This window comes from Lissotriton vulgaris, chromosome 6, assembly GCF_964263255.1.
Source record: "Lissotriton vulgaris chromosome 6, aLisVul1.2, whole genome shotgun sequence".
In the NCBI taxonomy this organism is placed as follows: domain Eukaryota; kingdom Metazoa; phylum Chordata; class Amphibia; order Caudata; family Salamandridae; genus Lissotriton; species Lissotriton vulgaris.
Window position 1 is genome coordinate 130026788 of NC_141694.1, and position 23602 is coordinate 130050389.

The 23602-nt window shown below is 49.7% G+C and overlaps 1 protein-coding gene across 1 annotated transcript in view; it reads left to right on the forward strand.

Annotated features, from left to right (window-relative positions):
- CNIH3 (cornichon family AMPA receptor auxiliary protein 3) overlaps positions 1 to 23602 on the forward strand; it is an 831126-nt gene that overhangs the window by 256414 nt on the left and 551110 nt on the right. Inside the window, exon 2 of the mRNA XM_086925137.1 lies at positions 5547 to 5615. Within this exon, the coding sequence (XP_086781263.1) occupies positions 5547 to 5615 (69 nt within the window). The remainder of the gene's footprint in view (positions 1 to 5546; positions 5616 to 23602) is intronic.

The following is a 23602-nucleotide window of genomic DNA, read 5'->3' on the forward strand; positions in this document are numbered from 1 at the left end:
ATAAAAATCCATGGATGTTGTAACGCAACGCAGCAATTTGCGCAGCGTTACATTACTCAAGATTTATGAGGCCACATAAGGTGGCCATGTGTGGCTTCATAAATCTCTTTTTTGTGTTGCCTCCTTCTTGCAGCACAGTACGTGGTGCAAAAGCAACACAATGGGGCTTGTAAATGTAATCCATAGTATCATTCAAATGTGTGGATATGTGAGGGATTTGCAGTGGAGCAAATCTCCAGATCATGAATTAAATAGTCTGTGGATATTAAAATGACTTTTAACTTGTCACGGAACTGTATTTGCCCATGAGCATCTCTAAGATCCTCTGGTGATCTCCAGATTCACTAGCCATGTTGACATGAGCAGATGACGTAAGATGTTCCAGACATTATCTAAGGTGCCAGAAGGGAATTCACCATAATTGTGCCCCGAAATAGACACAACTCTTCAGTAACTATTGTTCTGTAAACTGTTTTCTTGATCAAATTCAACCAAAAAGAACCTTTCAGCATTTGTAATGCATTTGTTCTGTGCAACAACAATTTACATTTACAGTATTGTAATGTGACGCGACAGATCAGCACTGAACAGGTGCATTAATCATCATGTGGCATACTCAGAAACAAACATTTAAAAGTCTGAATTTGATGTGCTGTAGGCTTTTTCCTATCAATTGCATTTATTTCAGTCTATTTAGAAATTCACAAAGATCCCCAGGAGTACACACAGAAAGGCACAAGTTGTACATTTATATTCATGGTCCCTGGCATTATTCAGGACTTGAAACCTCGAGCTGACCGCGCAGCGGATCTAGCGCTGCAGTGGAATAGCCAACTTGAAAACAATCCTGCCGCCATTGACGGGGTGCTGCGAGGCCACGGCCACTCCTAGGCCACGCCTACCAGTATAAAACGCTGACTGCGAGCGTTCTTGCCCAGAAGCACATTTCCTCCTGAGGCGGAAGCCGGGAGTCTGTACTATCTATTTTAATCTTTGTGTGTCACGAATACTCTGCTTTTTAAAACTATTGCACTTACTTGGTCCCTGGCATTATTCAGGACTTGAAACCTCGAGCTGACCGCGCAGCGGATCTAGCGCTGCAGCGGAATAGCCAACTTGAAAACAATCCTGCCGCCATTGACGGCGTGCTGCGAGGCTACGCCCACTCCTAGGCCACGCCCCCGCCTACCGGTATAAAACGCTGACTGCGAGCGTTCTTGCCCAGAAGCACATTTCCTCCTGAGGCGGAAGCCGGGAGTCTGTACTTTCTATTTTAATCTTTGTGTGTCACGAATACTCTGCTTTTTAAAACTATTGCACTTACTTGGTCCCTGGCATTATTCAGGACTTGAAACCTCGAGCTGACCGCGCAGCGGATCTAGCGCTGCAGCGGAATAGCCAACTTGAAAACAATCCTGCCGCCATTGACGGCGTGCTGCGAGGCCACGCCCACTCCTAGGCCCCGCCCCCCGCCCATTTTCACTCCCTGATAAACATGTGTATCCACCGGACGCTCAGCGGATGGGCGCAGCGGGCGCGCCTAAGGCCAGCCCGTTTACGCCCGTCATCGCCAAGACATCGCCTCTCGCCAGTCTCCCTGGTCGAACTCCTCAGGTACCCCTTCATTACGATAGAGAACACCTCCTTGCCTTGAATCATGGGCAGAGATGTGTTGACATTACTGGTACTTGTGGCTACACGCGCCTCCAATGTAATTCTTGCCACTTTACTGCTACCAGCCCTCGTCGTATTCAATAAAAACGAGACTCACCTAAAACTACCCCCCTCACGATTCTTCAACTCAATGTCAGGTCTCTCACCAAACACCATCTTGAGGTTAACTCTCTCATACTTGATGAAAACCCTGACATCTTTTTCCTCTGTGAAAAGTGGCTACGGGACGGCACGTCTGCCATACCCAACCTCACGCTTCCAGACGACTACCACATGTCAACTTTAAATCGAGATGCGAGAGGCGGTGGCATCTCTGTAATTTACAAAAAGCTATTTTCTTGCTCATTCACCAAAGAAGATCTCCCCGGCTGTGAATGTGCCCGCTTTAAAATTACAACTAGCCCACACTTTGCCCTGTCTGGCCTTTACATCTACCGCCCACCTGGATCTGCCTCTAGATTTATCGAAGCTCTTCTTGAGGTAGCAAACTCACTAGTGACCAAATCCGCTAATTTCTCCATACTAGGTGACCTCAACCTTCATTTTGATCTATCTAGCGACTCCACTATTAAAAATCTTCTTGCAGATCTTTCTGCCCTACAACTTAACTCCCTAATTCAGGCCCAACACATTCAGCTGGACATACTTTAGATCCGGTTTTTACCAACATCCAGGAGGTCATAACAGAGATGCCTATACCAATGGGATGGACGGACCACTACCTCATTAAACTGACTGTACTAGTCAATGGTCGGGCGCATAAAATTGAACCTACTCGCCGCCTTAAAAGACCATGGCACAAACTATCCACCAGTGACTTCCACGCCACCCTTGGTGAATTCCATCAGGAGGCCAACCAGGACATCAATATGACCTATAGCGCTTTTAACGACTGGATTACGGGAGGACTAGATGCTCTCATCCCAGCAAAATGGACCAAAGGGCGTACCTCACCCTCCAACCCTTGGTACAATGACACCCTTAAATCCATGCGCAAGGACTGTAAAAAAGCTGAGCGTCTCTGGAGAAGATAATTCAACAATGGGGACAAAATCAACTATATATCAAAACAAAAATTGTACCATAAAGCTATCCGCGCTGCACGTGCAGCTTTCTATGCAGACAAAATCAACTCGAGCCCTAATCCTGCTAAAATAGTTTTCAAACTAGTTCAAGAACTTCTGCGCACTAGGTCACCTTCCCCCAGTATTTCGTCTGCGCAACAATGTGAGGACCTCGCCACGTACTTTATAGAGAAAGTTCAAAATATTTACAAAGCATTCTCTCAGCACTCCTTCAATCCTATCAACCCCACCAACTTCACCTCTAATTGTACCCTTCGAACTCACATCCCTGATATTTCTCTTGACGACCTTACTAAACTGTGCAGAAAGGTGAAATCAGGCTCCCCTGTGGATCCTATGAGTCCTACTCACTTCATGGACTCACTCAATTTCTTTTTGCCTTCCATGGCTGCCTTACTCAATCTTTCCTTCTCCTCAGCTAGTGTTCCGATAGCCTGGAAACAAGCGTGGGTCTCACCCATTATCAAAAAACCCACCCTAGATCCATCTAAGCCAGAACATTTCCGACCCATATCTTTGCTCCCATGGCTGTCCAAACTTGCAGAGACCCATGTAAATAGCGTCCTGTCCCAACATATGGACCAGAATAACATCCTGGACCCATCCCAAAATGGGTTCAGACCGGGCCACAGTACAGAGTCTGCCCTCCTGGCTACTTCCGAATACCTCCGGACAATCTTAGATTCCGGTCAAAGTGCTGCGCTGATTCTTCTCGATCTCAGCGCAGCCTTTGACACGGTATCCCACGACATCCTTTTAATCGTCTGGAGACGATCAGAGTTTCCGGCCTTGCTCTGACATGGTTCTGCTCCTTCCTAAAGGACAGATCCTTCCGGGTGTCAGCCCCTCCATTCTTATCCAAATCCCATCCCATTGCACAGGGAGTCCCTCAGGGCTCTGCGTTGAGCCCCTCCCTCTTTAACCTTTACGATCAGCCACTTGCAGCAGTGGCCAAAGAGTGGGGCCTGACGCTGGTGTCGTATGCCGATGACACCCAGCTGGCCATCACTCTCACAGAAGGCCCCTCCATCTTGGCCTCTAGATTCAGGGATGGCCTTGCAGCAGTGGCCCAATGGATGACGGATAACTATTTACAGCTTAACGCGGGAAAAACGGAAGTGCTGCTCCTTGGCAAAGACACCAGCCACTGGAATGAGCACTGGTGGCCGTCATCCCTAGGCCCCATTCCTCCTCCCAAGTCCCTAGTAAAAAATCTGGGAGTCTGGATGGATGCATCACTCAGTTATCAGACTCACACCAAGAAAGTGGCTGCCACCTGTGTTGGTCTGTTGAGGAGTCTCAGCCCTATACTTGGCTTTTTCGACGCTAAAGTCCGCCAACTTATCATCCAAGCGACAATCCTCTCTCGCTTGGATTACGCCAATGTCCTCCTCTTAGGCGCCAACAAAGGAGAAATAGCACGACTGCAACGCGTGCAAAATGCGGCAGCAAGAGCTTTAGTCGGCCTTCCCCGCAGATGCTCGGTTAGAGCTACTATTCGCAAATTGCATTGGCTACCCGTCGACTCCAGAATTCAATTCAAAGCCCTCATCATGACCTTCAAAATCTTTAAACTGGGAAGCCCTACTCTCCTACAAACTCTCCTCACTCCCTACGTTCCACGACGTGATCTGCGTTCCTCTAACCAGTACTTACTGAACGTTCCCCGCACAAAGCTTTGCCGCATTGGGGGACGCTCCTTTAGGGTCTTGGGAGCCAAGCTTTGGAATGCTCTGCCTCTCATTATCCGCTCCTTAGAAAGCCTCCCCACTTTCCGAAAGACTATTAAGACCCTCCTGTTCCCCTCTGTTTAGTTCACCTCTTTCCCTCCTTTCCTTTTTCTGTGATTCTCCCTAGCGCCGGGACGCCTCTTCGCTGGGGCAGCTTTTTGCGCTTTACCAAACCATAGAATAGAACCATAGAATAGAATACTCCCACTACCATGTACTTGGGTGCATTTGTTTACAAGGAGGAATATTGTAATGAATAAGCATTGTGGAAATGTTCATTTTTGCTTTTCCTAGCTCTAAAATATTCTTAAAGTTGAGGAATCTATTCCTATAAACCACCAAAAACATGTGTGTTAGAAGAAACTCTTTTCCACCCGAGTTACACAGTTAAACCAACATTTTGTAAATGTAAACGTAGTGGGACTGCTTGTGAATATGCACAGTTATTACTTTGTGGGTGTCCATTATTGCCCCCCTCCCATTATTCATTTCCTGGAAATGCCCATGTTCGAACTCCAGGAATACAAGTCTAATGTTTTTTTTTCCATTCGTAACATTCTTAACTAGAATCTGTGGGATTAGAAATTTGCTCACCTTGTTTGATGATTCAGGATTTACGATTTCCACCTGTAAATTCAACGTTATGCATACATCAAAGGAGTTATGAATTGGGCCGCTTAAATCTTTCTTTAGCATGTTCATGCCAATTCACATTGTTCCAAGAGCAGAGATTTCACACCAGTTCATAAAAATACTTTTAAGTTTTGTCACTTTGGATGAAAAATCTTGTGAAAAAGTACTTTTTCCTGTTGTAGGGCAGGCTAAAAAATGCAGTTTCAACTGACCCCATGCTAAAAATGAATGTTCTCATTTTGATTGAGCGGTGCCCAGCTAAATTATATATCAAAATATCTCCAATAGAAAATTGAATATACCTGATGATTGACAAGCACTTTAAAGAAATGCAGTTTCTTAAGTTAATTTGTACGTCTAAATGTCTGGTAACCTTCTTTGTTGCCTGTAGGAATGTAAATTGCCTTCTCTCTTTTGTGTGCAGATAATCGCCTTCGATGAGCTTAGAACGGATTTCAAGAGCCCAATAGATCAGTGTAATCCAGCACATGCTGTGAGTACCATCAGTTATGAGTTCTGGTGTTGTGAATATTCCCTATTTTTGCAGTTGTGTTTAGTACGCCCAGATTTTTTGATCACCAGGTTTTGGACCTTTTACTGTTGGTAAGTCTCACTATTTGTGTCTCATTCCTGGTAATCACATAGATAAATGAACTGTGGATGTTTTTAAGATAAGGCTACTGTGATGAGGTTAGGGACAGGGGCACTTGGCTAGCTACACGTGAACATGTGAACACGTGCGTGTGCACAAGTGTGCCCACTGCCGGTGTGAGACTACTGGGATAGGCCTTATTATAATAGTGTTTAACAACAAGGGGTGGTGATGGACAGAGTTTCTGAATTAAGCAGAATACTCTCACCCAGTCAAAAGATCAGGGCTAGATCCAACACCGTTTTTTAGCTCACTGCACCATCCCAGCTCAGAACCTGGCTATATGCAAATTAGTCTGTTCCTGTCCCAGTGCATGATGTGAACAGGGCAAACCAAACTACCAAGCCAATTCTTACACTGGAAAGGAAACAAGCTTCCGTGGACCGGTTTCTGGCATTTCAGCCGTCGTCGGCCCGGCTTGCTTGAATCCTGACGGTGCAATGAGCAAGGGACTCACATCTGAGTATACCCTTCCACGCTTGCTTGAATCCTGATGGTGTAATGAGCAAGGGACTCACATCTGAGTATTCCCTTCCACGCTTAAGGTGGACAAAATATTTAACAACAAGGGGTGGTGATGGACAGAGTTTCTGAATTAAGCAGAATACTCTCACCCAGTCAAGAGATCAGGGCTAGATCCAACACCGTTTTTTAGCTCACTGCACCATCCCAGCTCAGAACCTGGCTATATGCAAATTAGTCTGTTCCTGTCCCAGTGCATGACGGGAACAGGGCAAACCAAACTACCAAGCCAATTCTTACACTGGGAAGGAAACAAGCTTCCGGGGACCGGTTTCTGGCATTTCAGCCGTCGTCGGCCCGGCTTGCTTGAATCCTGATGGTGCAATGAGCAAGGGCCTCACATCTGAGTATACCCTTCCACGCTTAGGGTGGACAAAATATTTAACAACAAGGGGTGGTGATGGACAGAGTTTCTGAATTAAGCAGAATACTCTCACCCAGTCAAGAGATCAGGGCTAGATCCAACACCGTTTTTTAGCTCACTGCACCATCCCAGGTCAGAACCTGGCTATATGCAAATTAGTCTGTTCCTGTCCCAGTGCATGATGGGAACAGGGCAAACCAAACTACCAAGCCAATTCTTACACTGGGAAGGAAACAAGCTTCCGGGGACCGGTTTCTGGCATTTCAGCCGTCGTCGGCCCGGCTTGCTTGAGTCCTGATGGTGCAATGAGCAAGGGACTCACATCTGAGTATACCCTTCCACGCTTAGGGTGGACAAAATATTTAACAACAAGGGGTGGTGATGGACAGAGTTTCTGAATTAAACAGAATACTCTCACCCAGTCAAGAGATCAGGGCTAGATCCAACACCGTTTTTTAGCTCACTGCACCATCCCAGCTCAGAACCTGGCTATATGCAAATTAGTCTGTTCCTGTCCCAGTGCATGATGGGAACAGGGCAAACCAAACTACCAAGCCAATTCTTACACTGGGAAGGAAACAAGCTTCCGGGGACTGGTTTCTGGCATTTCAGCCGTCGTCGGCCCGGCTTGCTTGAATCCTGATGGTGCAATGAGCAAGGGCCTCACATCTGACTATATCCTTCCACGCTTAGGGTGGACAAAATATTTAACAACAAGGGGTGGTGATGGACAGAGTTTCTGAATTAAGCAGAATACTCTCACCCAGTCAAGAGATCAGGGCTAGATCCAACACCGTTTTTTAGCTCATTGCACCATCCCAGGTCAGAACCTGGCTATATGCAAATTAGTCTGTTCCTGTCCCAGTGCATGATGGGAACAGGGCAAACCAAACTACCAAGCCAATTCTTACACTGGGAAGGAAACAAGCTTCTGGGGACCGGTTTCTGGCATTTCAGCCGTCCTCGGCCCGGCTTGCTTGAGTCCTGATGGTGCAATGAGCAAGGGACTCACATCTGAATATACCCTTCCACGCTTAGGGTGGACAAAATATTTAACAACAAGGGGTGGTGATGGACAGAGTTTCTGAATTAAGCAGAATACTCTCACCCAGTCAAGAGATCAGGGCTAGAACCAACACCGTTTTTTTAGCTCACTGCACCATCCCAGCTCAGAACCTGGCTATATGCAAATTAGTCTGTTCCTGTCCCAGTGCATGATGGGAACAGGGGAAACCAAACTACCAAGCCAATTCTTACACTGGGAAGGAAACAAGCTTCCGGGGAACGGTTTCTCGCATTTCAGCCGTCGTCGGCCCGGCTTGCTTGAATCCTGATGGTGCAATGAGCAAGGGACTCACATCTGAGTATACCCTTCCACCCCCTTTTCTGAATCGTTTTTTGGTCACTATAGGTGTGGCAGGGTATACTCAGACATGAGTCCCTTGCTCACTGCACCATCAGGATTCATGCAAGCCGGGCCGACGACGGCTGAAGTACCAGAAACCGGTCCCCGGAAGCTTGTCTCTTTTCCAGTGAAGAATTGGCTTGGTAGTCTGGTCTGCCCTGTTCCCATGATGTACTGGGCCAGGGACAGACTAATTTGCATGGAGCCACGTTCTGAGCTGGGATGGTGCAGTGAGCTAAAAAACGGTGATGGATCAAGCCCTGATCTTTGGACTGGGTAAGAGTGGTCTGCTTAATTCAGACACTCTGTTCATCACCACCCCCTTTTCTGAATCGTTTTTGGCCAATATAGGTGTGGCAGGGTTACTCAGACATGAGTCCCTTGCTCACTGGACCATCAGGATTCAAGCAAGCCGGGCCGACGACGGCTGAAATGCCAGAAACCGGTCCCCGGAAGCTTGTCTCCTTTCCAGTGAAGAATTGGCTTGGTAGTCTGGTCTGCCCTGTTCCCATGATGCACTGGGCCAAGGACAGACTAATTTGCATGGAGCCAGGTTCTGAGCTGGGATGGTGCAGTGAGCTAAAAAACGGTGATGGATCAAGCCCTGATCTTTGGACTGGGTAAGAGTGGTCTGCCTAATTCAGACACTCTGTTCATCACCACCCCCTTTTCTACCCCCTTTTCTGAATCGTTTTTGGCCACTATAGGTGTGGCAGGGTATACTCAGACATGAGTCCCTTGCTCACTGCACCATCAGGATTCAAGCAAGCCGGGCCGACGACGGCTGAAATGCCAGAAACCGGTCCCCGGAAGTTTGTCTCCTTTCCAGTGAAGAATTGGCTTGGTAGTCTGGTCTGCCCTGTTCCCATGATGCACTGGGCCAGGGACAGACTAATTTGCATAGAGCCAGGTTCTGAGCTGGGATGGTGCAGTGAGCTAAAAAACGGTGATCGATCAAGCCCTGATCTTTGGACCGGGTAAGAGTGGACTGCTTAATTCAGACACTCTGTTCATCACCACCCCCTTTTCTGAATCGTTTTTGGCCACTATAGGTGTGGCAGGGTATACTCAGACATGAGTCCCTTGCTCACTGCACCATCAGGATTCAAGCAAGCCGGGCCGACGACGGGTGAAATGCCAGAAACCGGTCCCCGGAAGCTTGTCTCCTTTCCAGTGAAGAATTGGCTTGGTAGTCTGGTCTGCCCTGTTCCCATGATGCACTGGGCCAGGGACAGACTAATTTGCATTGAGCCAGGTTCTGAGCTGGGATGGTGCAGTGAGCTAAAAAACGGTGATGGATCAAGCCCTGATCTTTGGACTGGGTAAGAGTGGTCTGCTTAATTCAGACACTCTGTTCATCACCACCCCCTTTTCTGAATCGTTTTTGGCCACTATAGGTGTGGCAGGGTATACTCAGACATGAGTCCCTTGCCCACTGCACCATGAGGATTCAAGCAAGCCGGGCCGACGACGGCTGAAATGCCAGAAACCGGTCCCCGGAAGCTTGTCTCCTTTCCAGTGAAGAATTGGCTTGGTAGTCTGGTCTGCCCTGTTCCCATGATGCACTGGGCCAGGGACAGACTAATTTGCATGGAGCCAGGTTCTGAGCTGGGATGGTGCAGTGAGCTAAAAAACGGTGATGGATCAAGCCTTGATCTTTGGATTGGGTAAGAGTGGTCTGCTTAATTCAGACACTCTGTTCATCACCACCCCCTTTTCTGAATCGTTTTTGGCCACTATAGGTGTGGCAGGGTATACTCAGACATGAGTCCCATGCTCACTGCACCATCAGGATTCAAGCAAGCCGGGCCGACGACGGCTGAAATGCCAGAAACCGGTCCCCGGAAGCTTGTCTCCTTTCCAGTGAAGAATTGGCTTGGTAGTCTGGTCTGCCCTGTTCCCATGATGCACTGGGCCAGGGACAGACTAATTTACATGGAGCCAAGTTCTGAGCTGGGATGGTGCAGTGAGCAAAAAAGCGGTGATGGATCAAGCCCTGATCTTTGGACTGGGTAAGAGTGGTCTGCTTAATTCAGACACTCTGTTCATCACCACCCCCTTTTCTGAATCGTTTTTAGCCACTATAGGTGTGGCAGGGTATACTCAGACATGAGTCCCTTGCTCACTGCACCATCAGGATTCAAGAAAGCTGGGCCGACGACGACTGAAATGCCAGAAACCGGTCCCCGGAAGCTTGTCTCCCTTCCAGTGAAGAATTGGCTTGGTAGTCTGGTCTGCCCTGTTCCCATGAGGCACTGGGCCAGGGACAGAATAATTTGCATGGAGCCAGGTTCTGAGCTGGGATGGTGCAGTGAGCTAATAAACGGTGATGGATCAAGCTCTGATCTTTGGACTGGGTAAGAGTGGTCTGCTTAATTCAGACACTCTGTTCATCACCATCCTCTTTTCTGAATCGTTTTTGGCCACTATAGGTGTGGCAGGGTATACTAAGACATGAGTCCCTTGCTCACTGCACCATCAGGATTCAAGCAAGCCGGGCCGATGACGGCTGAAATGCCAGAAACCGGTCCCCGGAAGCTTGTTCTTTTCCAGTGAAGCATTGGCTTGGTAGTCTGGTCCGCCCTGTTTCCATGTTGCACTGGGCCAGGGACAGACTAATTTGCATGGAGCCAGGTTCTGAGTTGGGATGGTGCAGTGAGCTAAAAAACAGTGATGGATCAAGCCCTGATCTTTGGACTCGGTAAGAGTGGTCTGCTTAATTCAGACACTCTGTTCATCACCACCCCCTTTTCTGAATTGTTTTTGGCCACTATAGGTGTGGCAGGGTATACTCAGACATGAGTCCCTTGCTCACTGCACCATCAGGATTCAAGCAAGCCGGGCCGACGACGGCTGAAATGCCATAAACCGGTCCCCGGAAGCTTGTTCTTTTCCAGTGAAGAATTGGCTCGGTAGTCTGGTCTGTCCTGTTCCCATGATGCACTGGGCCAGGGACAGACTAATTTGCATAGAGCCAGGTTCTGAGCTGGGATGGTGCAGTGAGCTACAAAACGGTGATGGATCAAGCCCTGATCTTTGCACTGGGTAAGAGTGGTCTGCCTAATTCAGACACTCTGTTCATCACCACCCCCTTTTCTACCCCCTTTTCTGAATCGTTTTTGGCCACTATAGGTGTGGCAGGGTATACTCAGACATGAGTCCCTTGCTCACTGCACCATCAGGATTCAAGCAAGCCGGGCCGACGACGGCTGAAATGCCAGAAACCGGTCCCCGGAAGTTTGTCTCCTTTCCAGTGAAGAATTGGCTTGGTAGTCTGGTCTGCCCTGTTCCCATGATGCACTGGGCCAGGGACAGACTAATTTGCATAGAGCCAGGTTCTGAGCTGGGATGGTGCAGTGAGCTAAAAAACGGTGATCGATCAAGCCCTGATCTTTGGACCGGGTAAGAGTGGACTGCTTAATTCAGACACTCTGTTCATCACCACCCCCTTTTCTGAATCGTTTTTGGCCACTATAGGTGTGGCAGGGTATACTCAGACATGAGTCCCTTGCTCACTGCACCATCAGGATTCAAGCAAGCCGGGCCGACGACGGGTGAAATGCCAGAAACCGGTCCCCGGAAGCTTGTCTCCTTTCCAGTGAAGAATTGGCTTGGTAGTCTGGTCTGCCCTGTTCCCATGATGCACTGGGCCAGGGACAGACTAATTTGCATTGAGCCAGGTTCTGAGCTGGGATGGTGCAGTGAGCTAAAAAACGGTGATGGATCAAGCCCTGATCTTTGGACTGGGTAAGAGTGGTCTGCTTAATTCAGACACTCTGTTCATCACCACCCCCTTTTCTGAATCGTTTTTGGCCACTATAGGTGTGGCAGGGTATACTCAGACATGAGTCCCTTGCCCACTGCACCATGAGGATTCAAGCAAGCCGGGCCGACGACGGCTGAAATGCCAGAAACCGGTCCCCGGAAGCTTGTCTCCTTTCCAGTGAAGAATTGGCTTGGTAGTCTGGTCTGCCCTGTTCCCATGATGCACTGGGCCAGGGACAGACTAATTTGCATGGAGCCAGGTTCTGAGCTGGGATGGTGCAGTGAGCTAAAAAACGGTGATGGATCAAGCCTTGATCTTTGGATTGGGTAAGAGTGGTCTGCTTAATTCAGACACTCTGTTCATCACCACCCCCTTTTCTGAATCGTTTTTGGCCACTATAGGTGTGGCAGGGTATACTCAGACATGAGTCCCATGCTCACTGCACCATCAGGATTCAAGCAAGCCGGGCCGACGACGGCTGAAATGCCAGAAACCGGTCCCCGGAAGCTTGTCTCCTTTCCAGTGAAGAATTGGCTTGGTAGTCTGGTCTGCCCTGTTCCCATGATGCACTGGGCCAGGGACAGACTAATTTACATGGAGCCAAGTTCTGAGCTGGGATGGTGCAGTGAGCAAAAAAGCGGTGATGGATCAAGCCCTGATCTTTGGACTGGGTAAGAGTGGTCTGCTTAATTCAGACACTCTGTTCATCACCACCCCCTTTTCTGAATCGTTTTTAGCCACTATAGGTGTGGCAGGGTATACTCAGACATGAGTCCCTTGCTCACTGCACCATCAGGATTCAAGAAAGCTGGGCCGACGACGACTGAAATGCCAGAAACCGGTCCCCGGAAGCTTGTCTCCCTTCCAGTGAAGAATTGGCTTGGTAGTCTGGTCTGCCCTGTTCCCATGAGGCACTGGGCCAGGGACAGAATAATTTGCATGGAGCCAGGTTCTGAGCTGGGATGGTGCAGTGAGCTAATAAACGGTGATGGATCAAGCTCTGATCTTTGGACTGGGTAAGAGTGGTCTGCTTAATTCAGACACTCTGTTCATCACCATCCTCTTTTCTGAATCGTTTTTGGCCACTATAGGTGTGGCAGGGTATACTAAGACATGAGTCCCTTGCTCACTGCACCATCAGGATTCAAGCAAGCCGGGCCGATGACGGCTGAAATGCCAGAAACCGGTCCCCGGAAGCTTGTTCTTTTCCAGTGAAGCATTGGCTTGGTAGTCTGGTCCGCCCTGTTTCCATGTTGCACTGGGCCAGGGACAGACTAATTTGCATGGAGCCAGGTTCTGAGTTGGGATGGTGCAGTGAGCTAAAAAACAGTGATGGATCAAGCCCTGATCTTTGGACTCGGTAAGAGTGGTCTGCTTAATTCAGACACTCTGTTCATCACCACCCCCTTTTCTGAATTGTTTTTGGCCACTATAGGTGTGGCAGGGTATACTCAGACATGAGTCCCTTGCTCACTGCACCATCAGGATTCAAGCAAGCCGGGCCGACGACGGCTGAAATGCCATAAACCGGTCCCCGGAAGCTTGTTCTTTTCCAGTGAAGAATTGGCTCGGTAGTCTGGTCTGTCCTGTTCCCATGATGCACTGGGCCAGGGACAGACTAATTTGCATAGAGCCAGGTTCTGAGCTGGGATGGTGCAGTGAGCTACAAAACGGTGATGGATCAAGCCCTGATCTTTGCACTGGGTAAGAGTGGTCTGGTTAATTCAGACACTCTGTTCATCACCACCCCCTTTTCTGAATCGTTTTTGGCCACTATAGGTGTGGCAGGGTATACTCAGACATGAGTCCGGTCCCCGGAAGCTTGTCTCCTTTCCAGTGAAGAATTGACTTGGTGGTCTGGTCTGCCCTGTTCCCATGATGCACTGGGCCAGGGACAGACTAATTTGCATGGAGCCAGGTTCTCTGCTGGGATGGTGCAGTGAGCTAAAAAACGGTGATGGATCAAGCCCTGATCTTTGGACTGGGTAAGAGTGGTCTGCTTAATTCAGACACTCTGTTCGTCACCACCCCCTTTTCTGAATCATTTTTGGCCACTATAGGTGTGGCAGGGTATACTCAGACATTAGTCCCTTGCTCACTGGACCATCAGGATTCAAGCAAGCCGGGCCGACGACGGCTGAAATGCCAGAAACCGGTCCCCGGAAGCTTGTCTCCTTTCCAGTGAAGAATTGGCTTGGTAGTCTGGTCTGCCCTGTTCCCATGATGCACTGGGCCAGGGACAGACTAATTTGCATGGAGCCAGGTTCTGAGCTGGGATGGTGCAGTGAGCTAAAAAACGGTGATGGATCAAGCCCTGATCTTTGGACTGGGTAAGAGTGGTCTGCTTAATTCAGACACTCTGTTCATCACCACCCCCTTTTCTACCCCCTTTTCTGAATCGTTTTTGGCCACTATAGGTGTGGCAGGGTATACTCAGACATGAGTCCTTTGCCCACTGCACCATCAGGATTCAAGCAAGCCGGGCCGACGACGGCTGAAATGCCAGAAACCGGTCCCCGGAAGCTTGTCTCCTTTCCAGTGAAGAATTGGCTTGGTAGTCTGGTCTGCCCTGTTCCCATGATGCACTGGGCCAGGGACAGACTAATTTGCATGGAGCCAGGTTCTGAGCTGGGATGGTGCAGTGAGCTAAAAAACGGTGATGGATCAAGCCTTGATCTTTGGATTGGGTAAGAGTGGTCTGCTTAATTCAGACACTCTGTTCATCACCACCCCCTTTTCTGAATCGTTTTTGGCCACTATAGGTGTGGCAGGGTATACTCAGATATGAGTCCCTTGCTCACTGCACCATCAGGATTCAAGCAAGCCGGGCCGACGACGGCTGAAATGCCAGAAACCGGTCCCCGGAAGCTTGTCTCCTTTCCAGTGAAGAATTGGCTTGGAAGTCTGGTCTGCCCTGTTCCCATGATGCACTGGGCCAGGGACAGACTAATTTGCATGGAGCCAGGTTCTGAGCTGGGATGGTGCAGTGAGCTAAAAAACGGTGATGGATAAAGCCCTGATCTTTGGACTGGGTAAGAGTGGTCTGCTTAATTCAGACACTCTGTTCATCACCACCCCCTTTTCTGAATAGTTTTTGGCCAATATAGGTGTGGCAGGGTATACTCAGACATGAGTCCCATGCTCACTGCACCATCAGGATTCAAGCAAGCCGGGCCGACGACGGCTGAAATGCCAGAAACCGGTCCCCGGAAGCTTGTCTCCTTTCCAGTGAAGAATTGGCTTGGTAGTCTGGTCTGCCCTGTTCCCATGATGCACTGGGCCAGGGACAGACTAATTTGCATGGAGCCAGGTTCTGAGCTGGGATGGTGCAGTGAGCTAAAAAACGGTGATGGATCAAGCCCTGATCTTTGGACTGGGTAAGAGTGGTCTGCTTAATTCAGACACTATGTTCATCACCACCCCCTTTTCTGAATCGTTTTTGGCCACTATAGGTGTGGCAGGGTATACTAAGACATGAGTCCCTTGCTCAGTGCACCATCAGGATTCAAGCAAGCCGGGCCGAAGACGGCTGAAATGCCAGAAACCGGTCCCCGGAAGCTTGTTCTTTTCCAGTGAAGAACTGGCTTGGTAGTCTGGTCCGCCCTGTTCCCATGTTGCACTGGGCCAGGGACAGACTAATTTGCATGGAGCCAGGTTCTGAGCTGGGATGGTGCAGTGAGCTAAAAAACGGTGATGGATCAAGCCCTGATCTTTGGACTCGGTAAGAGTGGTCTGCTTAATTCAGACACTCTGTTCATCACCACCCCCTTTTCTGAATTGTTTTTGGCCACTATAGGTTTGGCAGGGTATACTCAGACATGAGTCCCTTGCTCACTGCACCATCAGGATTCAAGCAAGCCGGGCCGACGACGGCTGAAATGCCAGAAACCGGTCCCCTGAAGCTTGTCTCCTTTCCCGTGAAGAATTGGCTTGGTAGTCTGGTCTGCCCTGTTCCCATGATGCACTGGGCCAGGGACAGACTAATTTGCATAGAGCCAGGTTCTGAGCTGGGATGGTGCAGTGAGCTAAAAAAACGGTGATGGATCAAGCCCTGATCTTTGCACTGGGTAAGAGTAAGCATGAGCGAATTTTGCGGATCTCGCGTTCGCGAATTTTGCGGATTTGCGGATTCGCAATCCGCAAAATCCGCGAATTCCCGCGAATTTGCGGATTTTTTTTTTTTTTGTGTTCGCCCGTGTTTCTGCCAGTTCGCGAGGGTTTTGTACACTTTCACAAATTGCGAACTTACCTGTCGGGTCGCAAGTTTCGCGAACTTGTTGTTTCTACGTGTCCAGCCTGTTTGGGACACTCTTCTTCATCACTGCCACTCTCTGTCACCACTGCCACTCTCTGACTACTCATGCCACCCTCTGGCCCACCCATGCCACCCTCTGTTTCATCACCACACCCTCTGGTTGTCCAGTGTACATTATTTTCGGCAAAGCAAAGCACACCTTCCCTGCCTCAAGTGACCTGAATTAATTTGGGGCTGATTCATGTGTCACAGAATATTTTTTTAGCTGGCACCTGCTTCCTTAGTGCGCCCTGATTAGTGATCTTTTGCACTTGCTAAGTGCTTTCATTGTTGCAAAATTAGTTACAACACCTGCCCTGCCCCAACTGACAATAATGAATTAGGGGCTGATTAATGGATTTTAACTTCCAGCCTGGCTCCTGCTTGTCTCCCTTAGCTGTAATTCAGGACCTTTGTGGCATATGTGTAACTATTCTGAGGTTCAGAGCAGGGTCACATAATAGTTTCAACTGGCAACTGAACTCTGGAGGGGCCCCTCAGGAAGCACTCCAGGAAATGGCTACTAATGATGAGCCTGAACTTTTGAACCTGGTAAGTAGTTACTTTCAGTTTTGCTAAGATCGTATTTCTGCAATTTTGCACTTATTCGCGGGGCGCGAACTCACGCGAACAGTGCGAGCAGTGCGAGCAAAATCCGCTGCTCGCGGATTTGCGGATTTTGCGGGAAATTCGCAAATCTCGCGGATTGCGGATTTCCCGAAAATCCGCAAAATCCGCGAGCGGAACGGATTTTCCGCCCACGCCTAGGTAAGAGTGGTCTGCTTAATTCAGACACTCTGTTCATCACCACCCCCTTTTCTGAATCGTTTTTGGCCACTATAGGTGTGGCAGGGTATACTCAGACATGAGTCCGGTCCCCGGAAGCTTGTCTCCTTTCCAGTGAAGAATTGGCTTGGTAGTCTGGTCTGCCCTGTTCCCATGATGCACTGGGCCAGGGACAGACTAATTTGCATGGAGCCAGGTTCTGTGCTGGGATGGTGCAGTGAGCTAAAAAACGGTGATGGATCAAGCCCTGATCTTTGGACTGGGTAAGAGTGGTCTGCTTAATTCAGACACTCTGTTCATCACCACCCCTTTTTCTGAATCATTTTTGGCCACTTTAGGTGTGGCAGGGTATACTCAGACATGAGTCCCTTGCTCACTGGACCATCAGGATTCAAGCAAGCCGCGCCGACGACGGCTGAAATGCCAGAAACAGGTCCCCGGAAGCTAGTCTCCTTTCCAGTGAAGAATTGGCTTGGTAGTCTGGTCTGCCCTGTTCCCATGATGCACTGGGCCAGGGATAGACTAATTTGCATGGAGCCAGGTTCTGTGCTGGGATGGTGCAGTGAGCTAAAAAACGGTGATGGATCAAGCCCTGATCTTTGGACTGGCTAAGAGTGGTCTGCTTAATTCAGACACTCTGTTCATCACCACCCCCTTTTCTGAATCGTTTTAGGCCACTATAGGTGTGGCAGGGTATACTCAGACATGAGTCCCTTGCTCACTGGACCATCAGGATTCAAGCAAGCCGGGCCGACGACGGCTGAAATGCCAGAAACCGGTCCCTGGAAGCTTGTCTCCTTTTCAGTGAAGAATTGGCTTGGTAGTCTGGTCTGCCCTGTTCCCATGATGCACTGGGCCAGGGACAGACTAATTTGCATGGAGCCAGGTTCTGAGCTGGGATGGTGCAGTGAGCTAAAAAACGGTGATGGATCAAGCCCTGATCTTTGGACTGGGTAAGAGTGGTCTGCTTAATTCAGACACTCTGTTCATCATAACCCCCTTTTCTACCCCCTTTTCTGAATCGTTTTTGGCCACTATAGGTGTGGCAGGGTATACTCAGACATGAGTCCCTTGCCCACTGCACCATCAGGATTCAAGCAAGCCGGGCCGACGACGGCTGAAATGCCAGAAACCGGTCCCCGGAAGCTTGTCTCCTTTCCAGTGAAGAATAGGCTTGGTAGTCTGGTCTGCCCTGTTCCCATGATGCACTGGGCCAGGGACAGACTAATTTGCATAGAGCCAGGTTCTGAGCTGGGATGGTGCAGTGAGCTAAAAAACGGTGATGGATCAAGCCCTGATCTGTGGACTGGGTAAGAATGGTCTGCTTAATTCAGACACTCTGTTCATCACCACCCCCTTTTCTGAATCGTTTTTGGCCAATATAGGTGTGGCAGGGTATACTCAGACATGAGTCCCTTGCTCACTGGGCCATCAGGATTCAAGCAAGCCGGGCCGACGACGGCTGAAATGCCAGAAACCGGTCCCCGGAAGCTTGTCTCCTTTCCAGTGAAGAATTGGCTTGGTAGTCTGGTCTGCCCTGTTCCCATGATGCACTGGGCCAGGGACAGACTAATTTGCATGGAGCCAGGTTCTGAGCTGGGATGGTGCAGTGAGCTAAAAAACGGTGATGGATCAAGCCCTGATCTTTGGACTGGGTAAGAGTGGTCTGCTTAATTCAGACACTCTGTTCATCACCACCCCCTTTTCTACCCCCTTTTCTGAATCGTTTTTGGCCACTATAGGTGTGGCAGGGTATACTCAGACATGAGTCCCTTGCCCACTGCACCATCAGGATTCAAGCAAGCCGGGCCGACGACGGCTGAAATGCCATAAACCGGTCCCCGGAAGCTTGTTCTTTTCCAGTGAAGAATTGGCTCGGTAGTCTGGTCTGTCCTGTTCCCATGATGCACTGGGCCAGGGACAGACTAATTTGCATAGAGCCAGGTTCTGAGCTGGGATGGTGCAGTGAGCTACAAAACGGTGATGGATCAAGCCCTGATCTTTGCACTGGGTAAGAGTGGTCTGGTTAATTCAGACACTCTGTTCATCACCACCCCCTTTTCTGAATCGTTTTTGGCCACTATAGGTGTGGCAGGGTATACTCAGACATGAGTCCGGTCCCCGGAAGCTTGTCTCCTTTCCAGTGAAGAATTGACTTGGTGGTCTGGTCTGCCCTGTTCCCATGATGCACTGGGCCAGGGACAGACTAATTTGCATGGAGCCAGGTTCTCTGCTGGGATGGTGCAGTGAGCTAAAAAACGGTGATGGATCAAGCCCTGATCTTTGGACTGGGTAAGAGTGGTCTGCTTAATTCAGACACTCTGTTCGTCACCACCCCCTTTTCTGAATCATTTTTGGCCACTATAGGTGTGGCAGGGTATACTCAGACATTAGTCCCTTGCTCACTGGACCATCAGGATTCAAGCAAGCCGGGCCGACGACGGCTGAAATGCCAGAAACCGGTCCCCGGAAGCTTGTCTCCTTTCCAGTGAAGAATTGGCTTGGTAGTCTGGTCTGCCCTGTTCCCATGATGCACTGGGCCAGGGACAGACTAATTTGCATGGAGCCAGGTTCTGAGCTGGGATGGTGCAGTGAGCTAAAAAACGGTGATGGATCAAGCCCTGATCTTTGGACTGGGTAAGAGTGGTCTGCTTAATTCAGACACTCTGTTCATCACCACCCCCTTTTCTACCCCCTTTTCTGAATCGTTTTTGGCCACTATAGGTGTGGCAGGGTATACTCAGACATGAGTCCTTTGCCCACTGCACCATCAGGATTCAAGCAAGCCGGGCCGACGACGGCTGAAATGCCAGAAACCGGTCCCCGGAAGCTTGTCTCCTTTCCAGTGAAGAATTGGCTTGGTAGTCTGGTCTGCCCTGTTCCCATGATGCACTGGGCCAGGGACAGACTAATTTGCATGGAGCCAGGTTCTGAGCTGGGATGGTGCAGTGAGCTAAAAAACGGTGATGGATCAAGCCTTGATCTTTGGATTGGGTAAGAGTGGTCTGCTTAATTCAGACACTCTGTTCATCACCACCCCCTTTTCTGAATCGTTTTTGGCCACTATAGGTGTGGCAGGGTATACTCAGATATGAGTCCCTTGCTCACTGCACCATCAGGATTCAAGCAAGCCGGGCCGACGACGGCTGAAATGCCAGAAACCGGTCCCCGGAAGCTTGTCTCCTTTCCAGTGAAGAATTGGCTTGGAAGTCTGGTCTGCCCTGTTCCCATGATGCACTGGGCCAGGGACAGACTAATTTGCATGGAGCCAGGTTCTGAGCTGGGATGGTGCAGTGAGCTAAAAAACGGTGATGGATAAAGCCCTGATCTTTGGACTGGGTAAGAGTGGTCTGCTTAATTCAGACACTCTGTTCATCACCACCCCCTTTTCTGAATAGTTTTTGGCCAATATAGGTGTGGCAGGGTATACTCAGACATGAGTCCCATGCTCACTGCACCATCAGGATTCAAGCAAGCCGGGCCGACGACGGCTGAAATGCCAGAAACCGGTCCCCGGAAGCTTGTCTCCTTTCCAGTGAAGAATTGGCTTGGTAGTCTGGTCTGCCCTGTTCCCATGATGCACTGGGCCAGGGACAGACTAATTTGCATGGAGCCAGGTTCTGAGCTGGGATGGTGCAGTGAGCTAAAAAACGGTGATGGATCAAGCCCTGATCTTTGGACTGGGTAAGAGTGGTCTGCTTAATTCAGACACTATGTTCATCACCACCCCCTTTTCTGAATCGTTTTTGGCCACTATAGGTGTGGCAGGGTATACTAAGACATGAGTCCCTTGCTCAGTGCACCATCAGGATTCAAGCAAGCCGGGCCGAAGACGGCTGAAATGCCAGAAACCGGTCCCCGGAAGCTTGTTCTTTTCCAGTGAAGAATTGGCTTGGTAGTCTGGTCCGCCCTGTTCCCATGTTGCACTGGGCCAGGGACAGACTAATTTGCATGGAGCCAGGTTCTGAGCTGGGATGGTGCAGTGAGCTAAAAAACGGTGATGGATCAAGCCCTGATCTTTGGACTCGGTAAGAGTGGTCTGCTTAATTCAGACACTCTGTTCATCACCACCCCCTTTTCTGAATTGTTTTTGGCCACTATAGGTTTGGCAGGGTATACTCAGACATGAGTCCCTTGCTCACTGCACCATCAGGATTCAAGCAAGCCGGGCCGACGACGGCTGAAATGCCAGAAACCGGTCCCCTGAAGCTTGTCTCCTTTCCCGTGAAGAATTGGCTTGGTAGTCTGGTCTGCCCTGTTCCCATGATGCACTGGGCCAGGGACAGACTAATTTGCATAGAGCCAGGTTCTGAGCTGGGATGGTGCAGTGAGCTAAAAAAACGGTGATGGATCAAGCCCTGATCTTTGCACTGGGTAAGAGTGGTCTGCTTAATTCAGACACTCTGTTCATCACCACCCCCTTTTCTGAATCGTTTTTGGCCACTATAGGTGTGGCAGGGTATACTCAGACATGAGTCCGGTCCCCGGAAGCTTGTCTCCTTTCCAGTGAAGAATTGGCTTGGTAGTCTGGTCTGCCCTGTTCCCATGATGCACTGGGCCAGGGACAGACTAATTTGCATGGAGCCAGGTTCTGTGCTGGGATGGTGCAGTGAGCTAAAAAACGGTGATGGATCAAGCCCTGATCTTTGGACTGGGTAAGAGTGGTCTGCTTAATTCAGACACTCTGTTCATCACCACCCCTTTTTCTGAATCATTTTTGGCCACTTTAGGTGTGGCAGGGTATACTCAGACATGAGTCCCTTGCTCACTGGACCATCAGGATTCAAGCAAGCCGCGCCGACGACGGCTGAAATGCCAGAAACAGGTCCCCGGAAGCTAGTCTCCTTTCCAGTGAAGAATTGGCTTGGTAGTCTGGTCTGCCCTGTTCCCATGATGCACTGGGCCAGGGATAGACTAATTTGCATGGAGCCAGGTTCTGTGCTGGGATGGTGCAGTGAGCTAAAAAACGGTGATGGATCAAGCCCTGATCTTTGGACTGGCTAAGAGTGGTCTGCTTAATTCAGACACTCTGTTCATCACCACCCCCTTTTCTGAATCGTTTTAGGCCACTATAGGTGTGGCAGGGTATACTCAGACATGAGTCCCTTGCTCACTGGACCATCAGGATTCAAGCAAGCCGGGCCGACGACGGCTGAAATGCCAGAAACCGGTCCCTGGAAGCTTGTCTCCTTTTCAGTGAAGAATTGGCTTGGTAGTCTGGTCTGCCCTGTTCCCATGATGCACTGGGCCAGGGACAGACTAATTTGCATGGAGCCAGGTTCTGAGCTGGGATGGTGCAGTGAGCTAAAAAACGGTGATGGATCAAGCCCTGATCTTTGGACTGGGTAAGAGTGGTCTGCTTAATTCAGACACTCTGTTCATCATAACCCCCTTTTCTACCCCCTTTTCTGAATCGTTTTTGGCCACTATAGGTGTGGCAGGGTATACTCAGACATGAGTCCCTTGCCCACTGCACCATCAGGATTCAAGCAAGCCGGGCCGACGACGGCTGAAATGCCAGAAACCGGTCCCCGGAAGCTTGTCTCCTTTCCAGTGAAGAATAGGCTTGGTAGTCTGGTCTGCCCTGTTCCCATGATGCACTGGGCCAGGGACAGACTAATTTGCATAGAGCCAGGTTCTGAGCTGGGATGGTGCAGTGAGCTAAAAAACGGTGATGGATCAAGCCCTGATCTGTGGACTGGGTAAGAATGGTCTGCTTAATTCAGACACTCTGTTCATCACCACCCCCTTTTCTGAATCGTTTTTGGCCAATATAGGTGTGGCAGGGTATACTCAGACATGAGTCCCTTGCTCACTGGGCCATCAGGATTCAAGCAAGCCGGGCCGACGACGGCTGAAATGCCAGAAACCGGTCCCCGGAAGCTTGTCTCCTTTCCAGTGAAGAATTGGCTTGGTAGTCTGGTCTGCCCTGTTCCCATGATGCACTGGGCCAGGGACAGACTAATTTGCATGGAGCCAGGTTCTGAGCTGGGATGGTGCAGTGAGCTAAAAAACGGTGATGGATCAAGCCCTGATCTTTGGACTGGGTAAGAGTGGTCTGCTTAATTCAGACACTCTGTTCATCACCACCCCCTTTTCTACCCCCTTTTCTGAATCGTTTTTGGCCACTATAGGTGTGGCAGGGTATACTCAGACATGAGTCCCTTGCCCACTGCACCATCAGGATTCAAGCAAGCCGGGCCGACGACGGCTGAAATGCCAGAAACCGGTCCCCGGAAGCTTGTCTCCTTTCCAGTGAAGAATTGGCTTGTAGTCTGGTCTGCCCTGTTCCCATGATGCACTGGGCCAGGGACAGACTAATTTGCATAGAGCCAGGTTCTGAGCTGGGATGGTGCAGTGAGCTAAAAAACGGTGATGGATCAAGCCCTGATCTTTGGACTGGGTAAGAGTGGTCTGCTTAATTCAGACACTCTGTTCATCACCACCCCCTTTTCTGAATCGTTTTTGGCCAATATAGGTGTGGCAGGGTATACTCAGACATGAGTCCCTTGCTCACTGGGCCATCAGGATTCAAGCAAGCCGGGCCGACGAGGGCTGAAATGCCAGAAACCGGTCCCCGGAAGCTTGTCTCCTTTCCAGTGAAGAATTGGCTTGGTAGTCTGGTCTGCCCTGTTCCCATGATGCACTGGGCCAGGGACAGACTAATTTGCATGGAGCCAGGTTCTGAGCT